Genomic DNA, 19,601 nt, shown 5'->3' with positions numbered 1-19,601 from the left:
TCGAGTGCCAGTCCCACCCAGGGTATAGGCTCGGGGTGTGACAGAGCCAACCCTCCATTTACTGGGGCTGGTTTAGGGTACACTGCAGGCGCAGGGCACCAACCTCCTTGGCGCTACGTGGGGGCGCCCCCCAGCCCAAACCCAAAATGTTTTAACGAATTTTTCTTCTCAATTTTTTGTCCTAATTCACCTAGAATCGATTGATTTCTTTCAAACTCCCTTAGACTCATAAACCCAACACAAGTAAATGAAAACCTACTCAAAATCCCTCAAGAATAACACTCATTCGCAAGACCCTCACCTCAAGAACTCAACAAGACTTCATTGTTAAAGAATGAAACACAAAACCTCAAGAAATCTCAATATACACAATCTCATGGACGAATTCAATAAGGAAACTCATGATTAGCGTGAAGGTGAACAAATCCATCACTATGAAAACTTACATACCTCGAAAGAACTAAGTTCTTGGTGAAAATCCTCAAATTCTTGAAGAACTCCTTGAAACCCCTTCCTTTCTCCTCTTAAACATTTCCCTAACTTTCTTGAAGGTTTTAGAATGAATAAAAATTGACTTAATCTGATTAGACCACTTAACTTAGGTGGGTAAAACGTGTTAGGATAGTGGGGTAAGGACAAAACCAAAATTTTCCTCCTTAAAATGGATGATTTTCCTTAACTAGACATACTATACTCAAACGGGCATATCTCCTTCATTATAACTCAGAATTTAGCAAACTCAGCACGTTGGAAAGATGACTCAATGACCTTTGATTTGACACCTCATGGGCTACCTAAATCATCATGTGCCAAAAGTTATGGTCGTTTGAAGTTGGCCCAAAACTCACAATTAAAGAGTAACTTGAACCAATCTCTATTTAGTTCTTTCTAATTTAGTTCTTTCTAAATTTAGCTCTTTTTAAGACCGGGGTGTTACAAATCATTACTCTTACTATAAGTTGTATTACCTTGGAACTTATACGCTCTATTTTGAATCACCCATCTCCTTTCGCTACCAAGTTCACCATTTAGGTCATTTCACCTTTATATCATATCATAACCTAATCTTTTTATCACATAAACACAAGATCATTACTAACTCTATTACCAATTTACTATTCTCTTTGAAGTTTCCATGCCAACACTCTGATCCTTGTCCAATTTAGTATATCACTTGCAAAACCATCATTAACCACCTTGACTCAACCGCCATCCAAGACATGTTTAAAAACACAACAATCATGCAAATTTGATTCATTGCACCTTTCAGATAAAATCCCTAAAATACTAATCAATATTTAGTATGCAATCTTGATTTACACATGGATCACCTCAACATTTATATACACCAATGCGGCCACTCAAGAACCGACATGTGCTGAATATAACACAATAAATAAATTCAATTCATTCACGGAACCAATATATAACAATCACGTCATGAAAAAGTAATTTTGATTCTCTCATGGAACCCATAGTCAGTGTATCATGCGTGGTATCGATGCCAACCGTTAGTATGTACTAGCGTAGTACTCTAGCCAACCATATATGAATATTCATGTACAAGACATGGTATTCAATCAAACACTTAGGGGTCGTTTGGTAGAGTGTATTAGGATAGATAATACATGCATTAGGTGTGTGTATTAGTAATACCTTGTTTGGTACACTTTTTCATGACATGTATACACTCTATTGTGTATTAAGTTGTGTATTACTAATACCAAGAAATTTTAGGTATTAGTAATACATAGCATTTTAACACTTGCATTAGATTATATAATTACAAAACTACCCTAAAAAAACTTTTATAAAAACATTTTCCAAGAATCTCTGCAGCTGGTCTTGTGCTCACCAAGGATACCATTACTCATTAATACATTTCCTTTACAAAGTAGTTGCATGTATCCCCGGAGGGGGTGGTGTAGAACTAAAGATTGCTCATGGGTGGTAAATAATTTGAATTTGTTCAATTTGACAAGTTGAGCTTTATGGTCCTGTAGAGTTTTACGCGTCTTCATCGCTGGACTCTCTCATATTGAATGCTGTTGATATTGCCCTTGCTATTCAATATAGTTTAATCAAAATATTTACTATTGTGACGATTGGTTTGATAAATGATGTTTTAACAAAGAAATCTTTTTTGATGTTTTAGCAAAGAACCTTGTTGCAAAGGAAGTGTACAAAGAAATAAAGTGTGAAGGATATTTTTGCAAACATACATTTTTCTAATAGAAATTATGCAGATTTGTAATTTCTAATACATCAAACCAAACATTGTATAAGAAATAATGCAGGCATAACTAATGCAAGCACTACTAATGCATGCATTACTAATACACTCTATTTTGCATTGTTCTTATACACTCTACCAAACGACCCCTAGTATATACCAAGCATAATACCCTAGCCAATCGTGAGATATTCTCTACTAGGCATAATATCCGAGGCGATTAGCAATCACATATCACAATCACAATGAATACAAACCACACTTGTACACTAAGAAAACACATCCGTTGCATGCGATCAATAACAATATAATATAAAGCGATCAAACAAACATAACCTATCCAAAAAGATTCATGCCCAAACGATTACCGATCATAATCTGATTACCCACAATTACCTTTCCCAGGATAACACCCAACATTCATCATAAGATCAACATTAACTAAGCAAATTCATCCTCAGCCTAAGCCACAACTAACCACAAATTCAATCATCCAAATTTTGTGCACGAAGACCTACACATGCAATCTCTTGATAACCTACAAGATATTATGTAAATAAAGACATGTCTAACTACTCAATTAAAAAATAAAATTTAGCCTACCTGGACGCCATGCAATCACTGAAGAACTCAGAGCACAAGTCTCTGCTTCGTGAGATGAATTTTAACGGACGTAGATAGAAAATTTAGGGGTTTTAACCTTTCCTTGCGTACTGAAATTCCTCTTCTCCGTTGTTCTCGACCTTAGAGCTGCTTAAGGGATTTTAAAAAAGTAACCCTCATTTATTTTACCGCTGAAGAGGAGGAGGAAAATAAAAGAATTCACGTTTTCAAGTTTTGCCCTCGCTGATCCCGCTATAGCAGCGCTGCCATAGGTGAAATATTTCTGCTATGGCGGAATGAAATTCAGCCTGGTCAATTTTTCAAATTCTTAAATTTTTCGTCATGTACCCTAAATTTTAAATCGACTACATATTTCAAAATATTTTGAGGTTCTGCACGAGGTGCCTTTAGAATAATGACGGACCAGGTTGTTACACCACTACTTGACTTAAAAATAACAATTATTTTTATTTATACATTTCAGAATCAAGTCAATTACTTTTTGAAGAAATTATACTTATAAATAGCAAAAAATAATTTTTTTAAATGTTTGGAATTGCATTATCTTGCAGTTGGGTCGGCGCTATTGCACTCGACTTTCAAATAAATCTCCCCTCCCACCCAAATGAAATTGTTTTAAATGGATGTTTGATCATATTTCATTGTGAACTTTGAAAATATAATTTTGTTTTTAAAGTAAAAAATGATGTATAAAAAAATTGAAGTTATGTTTGACCAAGGATACAAGTTATTTTCAAATTCTTAAAAAATTAATATCCAACTTCAATTTGAATTTCAAAATTTTATGGACTAACATAACTTTCGAAGTTCAATTTCGTCAAAAATGAAAAAAATTCATTGGCCAAACACCTCATTAAGAATGATTTTAAAAAAGAAAAGAAAATGAAAAAAAAAAGTCACTACGTATATTTTGAGTTATTAGTTGATTTAGACCAGAGTCGATTTTAATTTGACTATATTTTGACCAACACAAGTCGCCTAAAAGCTCACCCCCTCTCTGCGCTGTGAGCTTTTTCCTCTCCGTCGGCTTTCCTCTTCCGTACTCTCCGCCGGTTACTTACTCCGGCGAAATCGATCTGTAAGTTTTCACATTTTTCTTTCTCCTCCCCTTTCTCCCTTTCTCCAGATTTGCTACTTTCTGTCTCTCAAGGGACAGAAAACCCTAACTCTTTTTGCTAAATGATTGTGCAATGCAAATTGCAAGTCATATTGTCTTTGTTTTTTCCAATGCGCAATGATAGCTACAGTTTCTATTTGTAAATATCTCTTCGTGATTTCCCCCAAATTGATCTGCTTTGCCTTCAAAGTTGTGTTGGTAAACTGACTACTATAACTCTGAGTATGACTAACCAACTTTTCTGTAACATTTCTCTTAGAAAGGAAGAAAGCAAATTATTGTAGGCTCTTGTTATTTTTAACCGTTAAGGTTAAGGAATTAGCTTTCTTTTGTTTGTTAATGTGTTTAAATTGTTTTTGTAGCATGTTTTTGATATGGCATTACTCTACATTGTTTGAAATGCAAGATTTGTACATCTCCCGAATAAAACACCCTTGCCTCTTCTTTTTTTTGAGATAAAGGTAACTGTGTATTCACAAAAGGCTCATCATCAAATAAATGATGAGCATAGGTCACTTACAATCTCATCAGAGCATATCAAACTACCCTATGGGAGATTACAAATTACCTATGAAGTCATCAAAAAGTTCTATATCCCCCATCATATCTTGTTACAGTACTCTGTTTGATATTTTTCACTATGTCTATTCTTTTGCAGTTGATGGAAACTTCATCTAGTGGATATCGATTTCGGAGAATACCACACCATTCCTTCGCTGGTTCCTTGAATTTAGATCCACTGGTGAGTTTGGTATTCAAGCTTTTGGACTTACCAATGCTTCTTTGTATGGACAGAAAGTGACAGATTGGGAGGAAATGATCTTCAGTCTCATTTGTTATCTTTCTTTTAACTCTAGTCTTTTTCATTGTCAATAAAGAATTTACAAGGATGAGATATTTAAGCTTAATATTCTTGAGAAATGAGAACTAAGTCAGTAGGGATCCTGTTTGTGCTGCAAGTCTATTATGGCCAAATTACTAAGGAAGGCACTTTGTTTGGTCCATAGAGATGCTAAAAAGACCACTTCTCCCCAAACCGAATTCTTCATGCATTCATCTTCGTAGTCCTTACATTGCTTCCATGCTAGTTTTACCATGGAATTGTCATCAAAGTGGCCTCTATAAAACTTTACCTCCTTTCTGATAAAGTGTGCGTTGATTTAGAGTCTTTTGCTATTTGTACTGGGAGCATCCTTGGAGGCCAACTTGCCTTGTGCTTGGGGTTTCCATCCAACTTATTTCTTTTTCTCTTGGAAGTCTACCAATTATAATGGGAGGGTACTTTTGTGAATTTGTAATGTGATGTAAATACATTTGCAATGTAAGTACAAATGTGGTCACTTGTTTTTAAGCCAAAAAGAGAAAAATAAGCCTAAAGCAATACATACTCTTATTTACTTGTTGAGTAGGGTATGGAAGTAGTATCAACTTTTCTTTGGATCAAAGATGGTGTTGGGAGAATATGTTGGGGATGTTCTTCCCCAATTTATTTAGAGTTTATAGATAGAAAGAGATAATGGTGTAACAAATTTTGATTGGTGCAAGAAGGGGAGTTTGTGGGACTTGAGATTCAAAAGGAATTTACAAGAGAGGGGAGTGGATTAATTCTTAATGTTGAAACTACTCTACTAACTGCATACCATGCTCACGGGTGAGAACTCGTGGAGGTTGGAGGGGGAAGACAAGTAAGTGATAATGTATTTTAAGTCAACTTATACTACCATAAACTTTTGTTGTGAGAGTAGACAAGATTTCCATGTCTTTTTTGATTCTTAGAGCACCTATCGATGTTTGCTTTTTCACTAGTGGGTAGCAAAAGCGGTCGATTCTAACGACAAAGATAATGAGAAAGAGTAGTAATTTTTTTTTATGTACATATGTTTAGGAGAAGAAGTTTCATCACCTCTTGGTATGTTGCCAAGGGGCTTCACACATGTGGTGGCTGAATTGTTCCATGGTAGTGGGTAATGGAGGGCTAAGTGAAGGATACACACAGTGTGTCACTAGAAGAAGAAAGAGATGTTCACAGGTTGGTTATTGGTCCAAACAAGAACCAAATCAATTTAATTGAACTTTAAATTATTAAAACCAAATCAAACCAAATATAATATGCATTTATTAGTTTGGTTGTTATCGGTTTTGGTTCGGTTATTAGTCATACACGAAAATAAAATGAAAAGACAAGGTAGGGAATAGAAAAACAAATTAGTTAGCAAACAAACACTTGCCAACATCATCCGCCATAGTTGAGTCTTCACTGACAATGGAGAAAATGAAATCAAAATTAGAAGAGCCAACAATTGGATCATGCCTCCAAATTGATTCCATTAAATCCTCCTTGGTATCGAGGAAGAGCGATATTTGCATCTTGATTGTTATCCATTCTTGTTTCCAAATACGCTATTAAGAACTAGATGTTCACATACTTGACAAAAGAATGCCATTGGCTTTTGTAAATGTTCAAACTATTAGGCCATCTAGGACTTTGAGCAATGCGTGAGAAAACAAGGATCATTTCCTTTTTGGTAAGTAAAACAAAAAAATATTTAAAGCTTTGAAGTTACAGTGGGTAATATGAATGTGATTAGCCTAGAAATCTCTAATTGAGGTCATAAATATAGTAGCTTAGATTGAAGGAGAACTCTTGATGTAAAGGAGTTATGAGAGATCTGTGTTCTCTATGTTTGAGCAGGGTCATAAATACAAAGATAAATCACATTGAGAAGAGTTAGAATGAGTCATCGATATCTTGAGAGTGGTGGGAATACTAGAGAAAGCTTATGTGTAGACAAAAGGAATATAGGGATGAAATGCTAATTAGTACTCAAAATTCAAACATAAGATTTTCGTGCTAGAGATTGTTAAGGAAGGAAGCAACAAAACATTTGATTTCGTAGAATGGTTGTTAATGGGGCTACAAGTGTATTTTGACAACTATATCACAATTTTTGAACAAGGTTTTAGTTTCATTTGGGTTTATTGTCATACTAAAGGGTAACCAAGCAAGCAGGCGGGGCGACCCAGTGCTTTCATGTGTTCACGCAGGGTTCGTGAAAGGGCCGCATCCCAATTGGGTATGGTTAGGCAGCCTACCCTGACACTAATTTCATACTTTTTCTTACAAATTCCTTTGCATACTTCTCAATCTTGAAGCTTGAATCTCCTTTAGCATTTCTTAATAGGGCCTTGTTGTAAGTTGGAGGTCTTTCTCCCAAACCCCTTATTTCTTTGGGGACTTTGACTACTCCTAATGGATTAAGTGGAACTTCCTAGCCGAATCTGTTGAATGTTATTGGAAATTCCTCTAACGCCGTTACAATTTTACAATCTAATACCTTGTACGCTAACCAATTTGTAAAACAATGAAAGTGAAGTATGTAAGGATGTTTGTAAGTGTACTCTTAATTAACACCTTTGTCCCTCTTTTGCCATGCACCTCTTCTGTCATCCTACTACCCCCGTCTCAACACTTTTAACCGCAAAAAAAACAAAGCCGGCTAGATGGAACTTATGTCTGATAACCAAGCGGTCCTTCCCATTGCATCAAATTCGGTATTTCATGAGATGAGTAAGCACATTGAGATTAACTGTCACTTTGTTAGAGAAAAGATACTCTTGGGAAATAAAATTGAGAGCAATTTCAATTTAGTAAAATGGGCAGAAGTTCAACAAGGGAGGAATTATGGGGGTTTGGGAGTAAGGAAGCTCATGTTACATAACAAAAGTATGCTAAGCAAGTGGCTATGGAGGTGAGGAGCATGCACTATGGAAAGAAGTGATACAACACAATTTCGGCCAAGAAGGGGAATGGTGTTCAGATGAAGTAACAACCACTTATGGAGTTGGAGTTTGGAAGACTATCAGAAGCTTTTGGCAAACTCTAGAAGTTAATACAAAAGTTAAAGTTGGGAGGGGGATAAGGTTTTATTCTGGAAAGAAGACTGGATTGGTCAAAGATTTCTTCAAAGTTTGTTTCCTGGAGGTGTGCATCCGGATAGCAAAATCAGTGCGTTGTGGTCTCAACCAAGGTGGAATTTGGTATTTAGAAGGTTGTTAAATGACTGGGAGATAGAAGGGGTAATTGAACTACTGAATATGATAGAAGGCTTTCACGACACTAATTTGGAAACAAACCGTCTATTATGGAGACAACACCCAGATGGAAGATCTCTGTCAACAGATTGTACAAGTGGGGTCTATCGGTAATTGGAGGAAGGAAAACAAGGCCATGGAGTGTTGTTTGGAAGAGTGTGGCTCCCTCTAAAGTGAAGTGTTTTATCTGGTTGGTAGCTAGGAGAGCCTGTTTGACTCATGAAGCATTAAAGAAAAGGGGCATCAACATAGCCTCTAGATGCGTACTATGCAATGAGGCACTGAAACCAACAAACACTTATTTTTGCATTGCAAAGTAACAACACAAGTATGGGATTTATTCTTCAATTTAGCTTGCCTAAACTGGTGTATGCCAGAACACACAACAACAAATTTATTGAGTTGTTGGATCAGAAGAGGGGGCAACAAGAGTCAAAAGAAGTGGTGGAGGACAATATCTGCTTGTATCTGGTGGAATATCTGGAAGGAAAGGAATTAGAGGATTTTTGAAGGAAAAGAATGCTCAATACAGAAGATTAAATGGAAAGTAATTACTTCCTTAGGTTTTTGGTGGAAAGAACAAAATATAGAAGAGGAAATCCAATTAGTTGATTTCGTAGGTTCTTTGTAAGTATTTCTATTTTTTTTCTTTTTTTCTCTCTTCTCTGATGATACATTTTGGAGGTGGCCAGCATAAGCCCTTAATGCTGAGGAATACAAGTTATCCGTTTAACAAAAAAACAAATGGACTACCTACATGCCCACACAACCTTATGGGACTCGAGTATGGAGGTCTATCAGAAGTCAGTGGTTCAAATTTGCAAACAACTGTAAAATCAAGGTGGGAAATGGGGAAAAACACTACTCTAGGAAGATGCGTGGGTTGGACAGGAAACTTTAAAGGTATCCACAATTAGAGAAATGAGAGACAATCAAGGGTGGGATCTCAGGTTTAGGAGACACTTGAACAACTGGGAAATTAACAAAGTGGCTGAACTACTCAATACCCTGGAGCAATACAAAGATTTAATTCCCAATGAGGACAATCTATTTTGGCTACCAAACAAGCAAGGCATATTTTCAGTTGGTTCAGCTTACAAGAGATCACAAAGATTAGTCTCTCAGGGTGGTGGTTGGCCCTGGAAGATGATCTGGAAAGTCAAGGTACCCTTCAAGGTTGTATGTTTCACTTGGCTACTAGCCAAACATGCCACACTCACCCAGGACAACCTTATGAAAAGAGGTCATGAAATTTCTCTCGATGCTCTTTTTGTGAATGTGAGATTGAGACAATAAATCATTTCTTTCTACATTGTAGAGAGACTGTGAAGTTATGGCAGATTTTCATTAATTTAAGAGGCATAAGCTGGACTATGCCAAGGAGCATCAAAGAGGCTCTAGCTTGTTGGAATAGAGATGGGAATCAGTCGGGACACAGGGAGAGATGGAAGATTGTCCCAGCATGCATTTGGTGGACTATATGGATGGAAAGGAACTAGAGATGTTTCAAAAACAAGAGTTGCTCTTTGCCGAAACTAAAGATGAACTGTCTAGTCCTTTTCTTTTTTTGGTGTAAACACGAATATCCTCAAGAAGAAGAGAATATTCCTAGTATTTTAGATTATTTATGACGCCTTAGTAGGGTGACCTCGCCCTTTGTAATTTTGTTGTAAGTATTACTGGAATACTTCTCTAAGTATTCCTTTTGTTCATAATACAAGTTACCTTCTTAAAAAAAAAGGGTAACTTTGGATAAAATCTCATGAAACAAAAAATATGAATTTATATAGAAAATAATGGAGGAATACCATAAGGTATCTTAACTTTCATATTTAATATTTAAGGGTTGTGAATATGAAAAGTTAAAAATTATGAGAGTTATAAATATATGCACATTATATCCAATAAAGAAGATATATTGTAGTGGAGAGGGTTATGAATATGAAAATTTGGAAATTATGAAAGTTATAAATGCATGCACATTATATCTAATAAATAAGATATATTATAGTGGGAGGTGAAAAGTTGAGTAATTGAATGTAAAGACTTTATGAGATATTAAAAGAAAAACAAATAAATTAAATGAAGAAAAGGGTCAAAAAAAGGAGAAAAAAGATAAATATGAATGGAGGCCATAGAGAGGTACCACATCACCTTGTCTATGTTCCTCCTTTATATATATACTAGGTAAATTACCCTTCGGGGTTGTCCAGTGGTTTGAGCTTGGGACTTCCATGTTGGAGGTCTCAAGTTCGAAATCCCTTGCCAGCGAAAGCAAGGGGTTTGCCTTCTAGGTCGAGCTCGTCGCACCAGACTTGCCTAGTGCAGTTTACCTCTCCTATGTAGTTTGCGAGTTATTGCATAGGAGCGGGGGTTTTACCCGTACACTCGAAGAGTAGCGGCTGCGGGTTTCCCTTGTCATAAAAAAAAATACATGCGCTTCGCACAGGATTGAACTATTTTATTGAGCTTACATATGATTATTCGGTAATATTCGCAATTTCGATACATAAGAAAACTTTGAGGAATGAAACCCACTTCATAAGAAGCTTAATTAATGTATTTGAATTCGACTCCCCTATAGAAGAAAAAAACTTGCAAATAATAGTGGTAGAAATAGAAGTTTTGTTTACTTTGAACCAAATGTAATGATTCCAGTAGCGTTATGAGTTGTGGATTGAGAGGTGCAAGAGAAGTAATGTCGCATTGCAATTGCAATCAATTTTCTTTGTTTATTCTTTCTTCTTTTGGTGCCTTGGAATTAAGTATTGGATTTTAAAAGGTGTGATTGAAAAATGAAGAGTTGTGACTTTTGTGAAAAGTTGGTGACTTTTATGAAAAATTGTGACTTTTGTGAAAAGTTGTGATTTTTGTGAAAAGTTGTGATTTTTGTGAAAAATTGTGACTTTTATGAAGAGTTATGACTTTTCTAAAGAATTGTGACTTTTATGAAAAGTTGTGAATTTGTTTTTTTTTTGTGAAAAGTTGTGACTTTTACGTAAGGTTGTGACTTTTAAGAAGGGCTCAATAAGAATCCTAATATGTGAGGTGCCACATAGGCGGGTCGGCTGTTGTAAACAGGCGCAACGTTTATGAAGAGCGGCAAGGGTGGAAAACAATGAACGGGAGAAGCGGTTGTTGAAGGCTGAAACAGCGTTCCTATTGCAGAGGGGAAGGGCAGTTTTGGAAATAAATAAATGAAAAGAGAATCCTTGCTTCGGGTGGCGCCACGTCACCGGGTTGAGGGTTCTCTTTTATATATGATATGATGATAGATTCCTTATTAAGTGCTTGAAAGCCATCCTTCATAAACCCTATGCAGAATTTACAATGTACAGTTTGTGCTACTAACTTAATCAAGTATTCTTATTTTTATAGTTGCGTCATGCAATTCATGTATGGTCCTTTCCTGTTACTTTTATCAAAAATAATGTATGGTCCTTTTGGATTGTTGATAGAATGTGGAGGCAGATAATGTCTGTACCCACTTTGATATTAAATATTATATTGACAAGTTATTCAAAAATTATCTGTGCGATAAACCATTTCATTCTTAATCACCACTTCATAAATTCCTTTGTCCTATTATCATGCTCTCATTATTCTTTCCTTTTAATTGCAGCTTGATGAAAATTTGGAGCAGTGGCCACATTTAAATGAACTAGTGCAATGCTACAGAACCGACTGGGTAAAAGATGAGAACAAGTATGGTCACTATGAAAGCGTCAGCCCGACTTCATTTCAGAGTCAAATATATGAGGGTCCTGATACTGATATTGAAACAGGTGAGATACCCTACTGGTATGTGAAGATTAAGGGTTAGGGGTCACTGATATTCTGATATGTCTGTGTATTCGTGAGTAGATTGTGTTCAACATTTTGTGAAAGGGTGCCGATTTGAATGGAGAAGTTTCACATTTATGTGCATCTATGCAACTGTTTTTTCCAGCAGGACATCTTCAATGCTCTTCATTCATCCATTTCTAAAGAACCTGACGATTCCATAAATTTTAAAGCTCTTCTTCTCATCTATTCCAAATTAAACATCTTAATGGTGCAATAAGTGTAGAATTGTCTGCTAGTCCTTTTGTGCATACCATCTTTAAAATCAAGAAAATGAAGTAATAGTATAGCAAAGTCATAGTAAAATACAACAATTTTTCTGTAGTATATTTCAACAACAACAACATACCCAGTGAAATCCACAAGTGAGGTTTGGGGAGGGTAGAATGTACACATACCTTACCCTTCCTCATGGAGATAAAAAAGTTGTTTTCGAAAGACCCTCGGCTCAAGTGAAACAAATTCTGGCATAAAGACGAAGACAATGAAGAGATATCGAAACAAGAAACAGTGCAAAAGTAGCCAAACAACAATAAAATCATGTGATAATCGAAATGCCATAAACAACATACTAGTGTAGATTACTATTAAAAAACAATAATAAACAATGATAAAAAAAAACAAGAACTATAATAATACAACTAGTACCATCGCAAACACCAACCACCCTTAGCAAGACAACACTACACTATCTACCACCCTTCTACCCTAATACAAGTCCTGCACACCCTCCTATCTAGGGTCATGTCCTCGGTAACCTGAAATTGTGTCATATCTTGTCTTATCACCTCTTCCCAATCCTTCTTCGGTGTACCTCCACCTCTCCACGTACCCTCTATAACCAACTTCTCGCTCTGTCTCACTGGTTAACAAAATATATTATAAAATTCGAATGCCAAATTTATTTTCCAAATATTAAAATGAAAAATACTCGATTAATATGGAAATTCCATTAGACCTGCTTAGTCTAGAACAGAATGTGCAATCCTTGAATATCTGAAATTGTCCTTGTTGAAATAGCTTTCGTATCATGTAGTGAGCATCTTGTATTTCATAAAATTATATTCCTCTTTTGTTGTCATATCCAGAATATAAGTAGACACCTAGAAAGCATTTTGATTCTTTCCTGCCATGCAAACTAATGAGTTTTTTTTTACAGGGGAAACAACTTTCCTGTGGGTTTGGCATTTTAAATTTCCTTTCAGCTAATTGCACCCTTTTGATTAGCTGAAAATCAAATATTTGAAAATATAGTTACAGCCCAACTGTCCACTTTGCAATATTATCGCCTTTCTTGGTACTAATGGTTATATGCTGAATTGTCTTCAGAAATGCATCTTGCAAATGCTAGACGGCCTAAGATTGAGGATTCAATTGATGGTGAAATCCCCAGCACTTCTGGGACACAACTCTCTGAAGATAATTTCTCTGACCTCTCAAATGCCAAAGTCTCCAAGGTTGTTTCCTGTTACACAAATGCAGATTGCAGGCCTTTTAAAATGCTTGTTCTTTAAAATTGATTCAAATCAGTAACTTGCAGCATTTTGGTGAATCCCCTCTACCGACTTATGAACCAGTTTTTGACTGGGAAAATGAAAGATCATTAATATTTGGGCAAAGGATTCCTGAAGCTCATATGTCCCAGTATACGAGGTTGTAATTCATTTAACATTCCTTTAGTCTTCTCCCTCCTTGCAATGTTTCTTATCACTTGAATGGCTGTGGTTATAGCGGTCTGAAGATTGCTGTGAAAGTCCTATCATTATCATTTCAATCTGGACTAGTTGGTGAGTTTAAATTGTTGAATACTGGTCTTGATTGTTAAAAAGATGTGTCTGCTTAAGATTTTTCTATTCATTTAAGCCTTTGAGCTGCCAGCACTCCTTATCTGAGTTTCCGAAGTTCTTTTGTAGAGCCGTTTTATGGCACAATTTGTTTATATAATAGGGAGCGAAGAGAAAAACTTTCTGAGGATTTTATTTTCCATGTATTGCCTACCGAAATGCAAGAAGTAAGCTGCTTCAGTTTTGCTTATCTTTTTCTTGGTTTTCATTTCTACTTCTCTCTAGTTTCTTCTGATGCTAGCCTGTTGTAATGTCTGTTTATTTTGGATCCATCTCCAGGCAAGCAGTTCCTATGAAAGGCGTTGCATTTTTCATCTAGATGCTCCATCAGCATCTATTTGTCTGCTAATCCAACTAGAAAAACCTGCCACTGAAGAAGGTGGAGTGTCACCTTCTGTTTATTCACGAAAGGAACCAGTAAGTTTGCTGACCTCCTCTGGGAACACCTAACTTAATGATTGCTTCATTTTCAATACATTATTCAGTTTAAGTGATTTGTTATGGTGACACAAAGCTTTAAATTTGGTCTTAAGAGTTTGTCTTCATCTTTTTGTTGGTTACACTTACTTAGCATTTGATACATGGTTGCTGAACATTTAGCAGTTGCAGATTCTTGGAGAAAGGAATATGCTTCCACTGGGAATTTTATATAGGTCTTTATTAGCATGAAGAAGTGGAGATATCCTCTCTACGTCCTGCCATTTTGGCCTACTTCTTTTTTTCTTACATTCTGAAAGAAAAGAACTGTACTAGACTTCGGGTGTATGGTATTGGATATGATCTTGCTGCAGCCAACTGGATGCCTTTTTAAGCCAAAAAACCCTCTAAACTAGAATATTTTTGGTGTGCTGGACAGGAAATAAACATGTATCAAAGTTTGTGTAGGTTATATTTTTAAAGATCTCCTTGCTATTAACAAATCTGCTCTCACCATTTCTATTCACACGTTTTTCATCTTCGTGGTATCAGACCTCTTACTTCTGTTTTTAGTTTAGTATAGAATGTTATGCTCAAGTTTGATGTTATCCTTTCTATAGCTACCCTGTAAGAGCCACATTAGTTTACTGTCATATCCACTTTCCCTTTAAATTATTGAATTCTCAGTCTGGAAGCTTTAATCGTACTTCTAGTCTGTTTGTACTTTCTTCCAGTAGAGGACATACTTTCTTGAGACATCTGATTAATAAAGGAAAGGACTCCATCTGTTTTAGTTTCTGTGAGAAGTAAATCACTAGCAACTTTCGTGCATTTGATTTGTGGTGGTTGTAATTTGTTACTTTGCCAGTTTTTCTGTCAAGTACATTCTGAAGAAGTGCTTTTCTTGAGGTTTAACTATTGTAGTTTCTTCTCAAGCGCCAAGTTAGAAATGTTGTTTTGCTTTCACTGAAGTACTCCAGCTTTCGAGGGCCAAACCACCACAGTGCTGCTAGATTAGATAGATTCCTCTACTCTGTAGAATGGGAGGAGTTCTTCAAGAACATTACACAAATGGTTATGCCTAGAGTGACTTCGGACCACTGTCCTATTTTGCTGCAGTGTGGTGACTGGGAAAATCAGAGACCCTACTTCAAGTTCGAAAATTGGTGGCTTGAGATAGACGGTTTTCGGGAACTAGTGTATAAATGGTGGAATGAATTTGAAGTGATAGGATGCCCTAACTACGTTTTAAGTCTGAAGTTAAGGATGCTGAAGAAAGAAATCATAGACTGGAGGAAATTAGCTTGTGGTGAACTGGACACTAAGAAGAGAAACCTTGTAGCTGAGTTGGCTGATATTGATTTGGTTGAGGACACTAGGGCTCTAAATGAAGACGAAATGATGGTTAGAACAACTGTCTTGGTTGAGCTCGAAAAACTGGCAAAAAATGAGGAAGCTAGATGGAGACAAAAATCTAGAGTTCTATGGCTAAAACAGGGTGACAACAACACAATTTTTCCAAAGGATGGCAACGGCACATGAGATATAATGCTATTGACAAACTGGTAATCGGGGGAGGAAATCAAAGACCCAGACCAAATCAAAGTGAGCATTATTGAGTTCTAACTTCTACGAGAACCTATTCTCTGAATCAGAAGGCTGGAGGCCTGCTTTTGAGATTGTTAACTATCCTAGAATCTCCCAGGAAGATCAAGAGTGGCTGCAAAGGCCATTCACTGAAGCTGAGGTATTGGGTATTATCAAACAGTGTGATGGTGACAAAGCTCCGGGTCCAGACGGCTTTACAATGAGTTTCTTCAAGGAATGTTGAGGGACCTTGAAAGAGGACCTGATGAAGACAATACAAAATTTTCATCAAAATGAGTTTTTTGAGAAGTCTTTCAATGCTACGTTTATAGCACTTATTCCTAAGAAGCAGGGAGCAGAAGAGTTGAAAGACTTCAGACCAATAAGTCTAATTGGTGGAGTCTACAAAATTATAGCCAAGCTCATCACTGAGAGAATGAAGATGGTTATGGGGACTCTGGTTGATGAACACCAAATGGCCTTCCTGAAGGACAGACAGATCATGGATGCAACACTTCTGGCAAATGAGTTGGTAGACTCAAAGGTGAAGCAAAATGTACCAGGAGTGCTATGCAAGCTTGACATTGAGAAGGCTTAAGAGCATGTAAATTGGGTTTTCCTTCTCAAAATATTGAGAGATATGGGGTTTGGCAACAAATGGATTAACTGGATTAGTTTTTGCATTTCCATTGTGAAATTTTCACTCATAATCAATGGCAGTCCAAAAGGCTTTTTCCAATCATAGAGAGGCCTCAGACAAGGTGACATGGAGGTGACCCCATGTCACCTTTTCGGTTCATCCTAGCAATGGAGGGCTTGAACTTCATGATCAGGAGAGCAATGGAGAATGGATGGATTAGAGGCTTCTGTGCTAACAGAAATATGGGCAATGCTATGGAGATATCTCATCTACTTTATGCCGATGATTCCCTAGTTTTTTGTGAAGCTGAAGTTACACAAATAAGACATTTGAGAGCTATCCTAACCATTTTTGAAGGCGTTTCAGGGCTCCATGTTAATTGGCAGAAAAGTTGTCTCTACTCAGTCAACCAAGTGCCTAATATGCAGATCCTAGCAGAGAACCTAGGCTGTCAAGTGGCTTCCCTACCTACTGAATACCTAGGTATGCCTCTCGGACCAAAGAATAAGGAGCTGGAAGTGTGGAATGAGATTCTGCAAAGAAGTGAGAGGAAACTAGCAAGATGGAAAAGTCAATATCTGTCTTTGGGCGGCACACTAACCTTATAAAAAATCAGTCATGGATGACCAACCTACTTATATGATGAGTCTGTTCCCTTTACCAGTCAGCATAGAGAAAAAAATCAACAAGGCAAGAAGAGTATTTCTATGGCAGGGCAACAAAGAGAAGAAGGGGTACAATCTAGTCAAATAGTCAAATGGGATAAGGTGATCCTTAACAAAGAGCAGGGTGGTCTAGGCATAAAGAAGCTACATGCACACAACGAAAGTTTACTGAAGAAATGGTTGTGGAGATTTTGTTGTGAAGATATGGCACTTTGGAGGAGATTCATTTCACAGAAATATGGGCTCCTGAATAGCTGGATTATTGAGGAGGTGACTGGTACATTTGGGTGTTCTGTGTGGAATACAATTAGAAGACTGTGGCTCTCTTTTAGTAATAATCTGAAGTACAAAATTGGTAATGGGGAAAAGTCTAATTTCTGGAATGAATTGTGGATTGGGGAAGAAAACCTGAAGACTACCTTCCCAGATATGTATATTTTGAGCTTGCAATAGATGGACAAAGTGGCACAAGTATGGAGTCCTCAAGGGTGGAACTTGATTTTTAGAAGGGCCTTAAATGACTGGGCGATAAACAGAGTGGCTGAATTGCTGCAGGTCCTAAATATTTTCCCAGGAGTTGCCAGTCATGAAATTGCACAACAAGGGGTCCTTTACTGTGAAATCATGCTGCTGGAGACTGAATTACAATTGCACAACGACAACTATCTGGCCTTGGAAACTGGTCTGGAAGGTTAAAATCCCTCTCAAAGTTTCATGCTTCATCTGGTTGGTGATCAGGAGAGTCTGTTTAACCCACGAAGTACTACAGAGAAAAGGTATCCATCAAGGTGTTTTATGTGTGAGAAAGAGGCAGAGATAAATAGTCACTTGTTCTTGCATTGCCGAACAACTGCAAATCTGTGGAACAGGTTCTTTTGTATAGTAGGCATAAATTGGGTGATGCCCAGTACCTCCTTTGATTTGCTGAAAAATTGGGAAGGAGTGGGGAGAAGAGGGTCACAAGAAGATTGGTGGAGGAGCATTCCAACATGCATTTGGTGGATAGTATGGAGAGAAAGAAATGAAAGAGGTCATGATGGAATAGCCAGCAGTTTCCAGAATATCAAGATGAGGAGCCTTAGTCTTTTGTATTTTGGTGTAAACAGGATATAGTGGGGGAGATAGATAGTTTAGTCGATTTCATAGGACAATTGTAAAGTCTCATGTCTAGTTTTTGGTCTTGATGATAACCCTGGGTTTGTAAATCCCACCCCATCAGTTTTTACCTGATGGGTCTTTTGGTGTGAATATACAGTTACCATAATAAAAAAAATGTTTTTTTCTTCTAATTGAATATCTCTACCTGTATGTAGGTTCATCTGACAGAGAGAGAGAAACAGAAACTACAAGTATGGTCGCGGATCATGCCTTACAGGGAGTCCTTTTCCTGGGCCATCATTCCACTCTTTGATAGTAACATAGCTTCTGTGGGTGGCTCTGCTTCTCCCAGCAGCCCTCTTGCTCCCAGCGTCTCTGCTTCAAGTTCACAAGAGGGTATCACTGAGCCACTTTCAAAAATTACAGCAGATGGAAAGCTTGGTTATTCAAATGGAAACTCCATCGTCGTTGAAGTGTCTAACTTAAACAAAGTCAAAGAAGGATACACTGAGGAATCTCTCCAGGTTTGTTTTCATTCTTTTGTTATCTTTATGATTTCTATTCACTTATTGGTTTAAGAATAATTTAGAGCCTGTTTGGAATGGCTTATTTTAAGTGTTTTTAAGCCAAAATAGCTTTTAAGCACTTTTTAACTGTCTGGGTAAATTAAAAAGTGCCTATAAGCACTTGATTTAAAGGTAAAATGATAAAAATAAGCCAAAAGCTAATCCAAACAGACTCTTAGTGGCCTTTGATGCAATCTAACTTATTTTACCATTACTTTTTTTTAGTATGTCACTATGTCTTGTATGTTGATCCATCTCCTTAAACAAAGTCAAAGAAGGACCCACTAGTGTATCCTTCCAAAATAGAGTTCCCTTCCATCCATGATATTGATCCTCAATCTGCCTTTTAGATTCAACCACAACTTCCTGATGGATCTCCATAGGCTGATTCCATAAGGAGTGGTCACAGTTCCTCATAAAGTATGTTCTTCTTTGGTGAACCTCCACAGTTGTTTTGCTTCTTCAAGCTCCTGATTCCCATGCCCCCTTTTTTTTTTTTTACTTATGGTCAGCTTTTTCCATTTAACCAAATGAAATCCTCTCTTCTATCTATTGCCTTGCCATAGGAAATTGCTCCTTACTACCCTCGGGGTGGCCCAGTGGTTTGGGCTTGGGACTTCCATGTTGGAGGTCTCTAGTTTGAAACCCCTTGCCAGCGAAAGCAAGGGGTTTGCCTTCTGGGTCGAGCTCGTCGCACCGGGCTTGCCTAGTGCGGGTTACCTCTCCTATGTGGCTTGCGAGCTATTGCATAGGAGCGGGGGTTTTACCCTGTGTGCACCCAAAGGGTAGCGGCTGCGGGTTTCCCTTGTCATAAAAAAAAAGGAAATTGCTCCTTACTACATCCAACCTCTTTTCTGCATTTATCGATATAGGAA

At 37.2% G+C, this 19,601-nt stretch overlaps 1 protein-coding gene across 1 annotated transcript in view; it reads left to right on the top strand.

Annotated features, from left to right (window-relative positions):
* Positions 1-3,805: 3,805 nt before the first annotated feature.
* Positions 3,806-19,601, top strand: part of LOC102590845 (guanine nucleotide exchange factor SPIKE 1) — a 66,785-nt gene continuing 50,989 nt past the window's right edge. Inside the window, exons 1-9 of the mRNA XM_006364198.2 lie at positions 3,806-3,935; positions 4,633-4,716; positions 11,689-11,851; positions 13,239-13,366; positions 13,450-13,562; positions 13,641-13,696; positions 13,823-13,920; positions 14,033-14,170; positions 18,376-18,684. Coding sequence (XP_006364260.1) covers positions 4,636-4,716; positions 11,689-11,851; positions 13,239-13,366; positions 13,450-13,562; positions 13,641-13,696; positions 13,823-13,920; positions 14,033-14,170; positions 18,376-18,684 — 1,086 coding nt within the window. The 5' untranslated portion in view covers positions 3,806-3,935; positions 4,633-4,635. The remainder of the gene's footprint in view (positions 3,936-4,632; positions 4,717-11,688; positions 11,852-13,238; positions 13,367-13,449; positions 13,563-13,640; positions 13,697-13,822; positions 13,921-14,032; positions 14,171-18,375; positions 18,685-19,601) is intronic.

The sequence above is a fragment of the Solanum tuberosum genome, unplaced genomic scaffold (assembly GCF_000226075.1).
Source record: "Solanum tuberosum cultivar DM 1-3 516 R44 unplaced genomic scaffold, SolTub_3.0 scf00483, whole genome shotgun sequence".
Lineage (NCBI taxonomy): Eukaryota > Viridiplantae > Streptophyta > Magnoliopsida > Solanales > Solanaceae > Solanum > Solanum tuberosum.
Note: the sequence above shows the minus strand (reverse complement) of the source record. Positions and strands in the feature narration are given on the sequence as shown.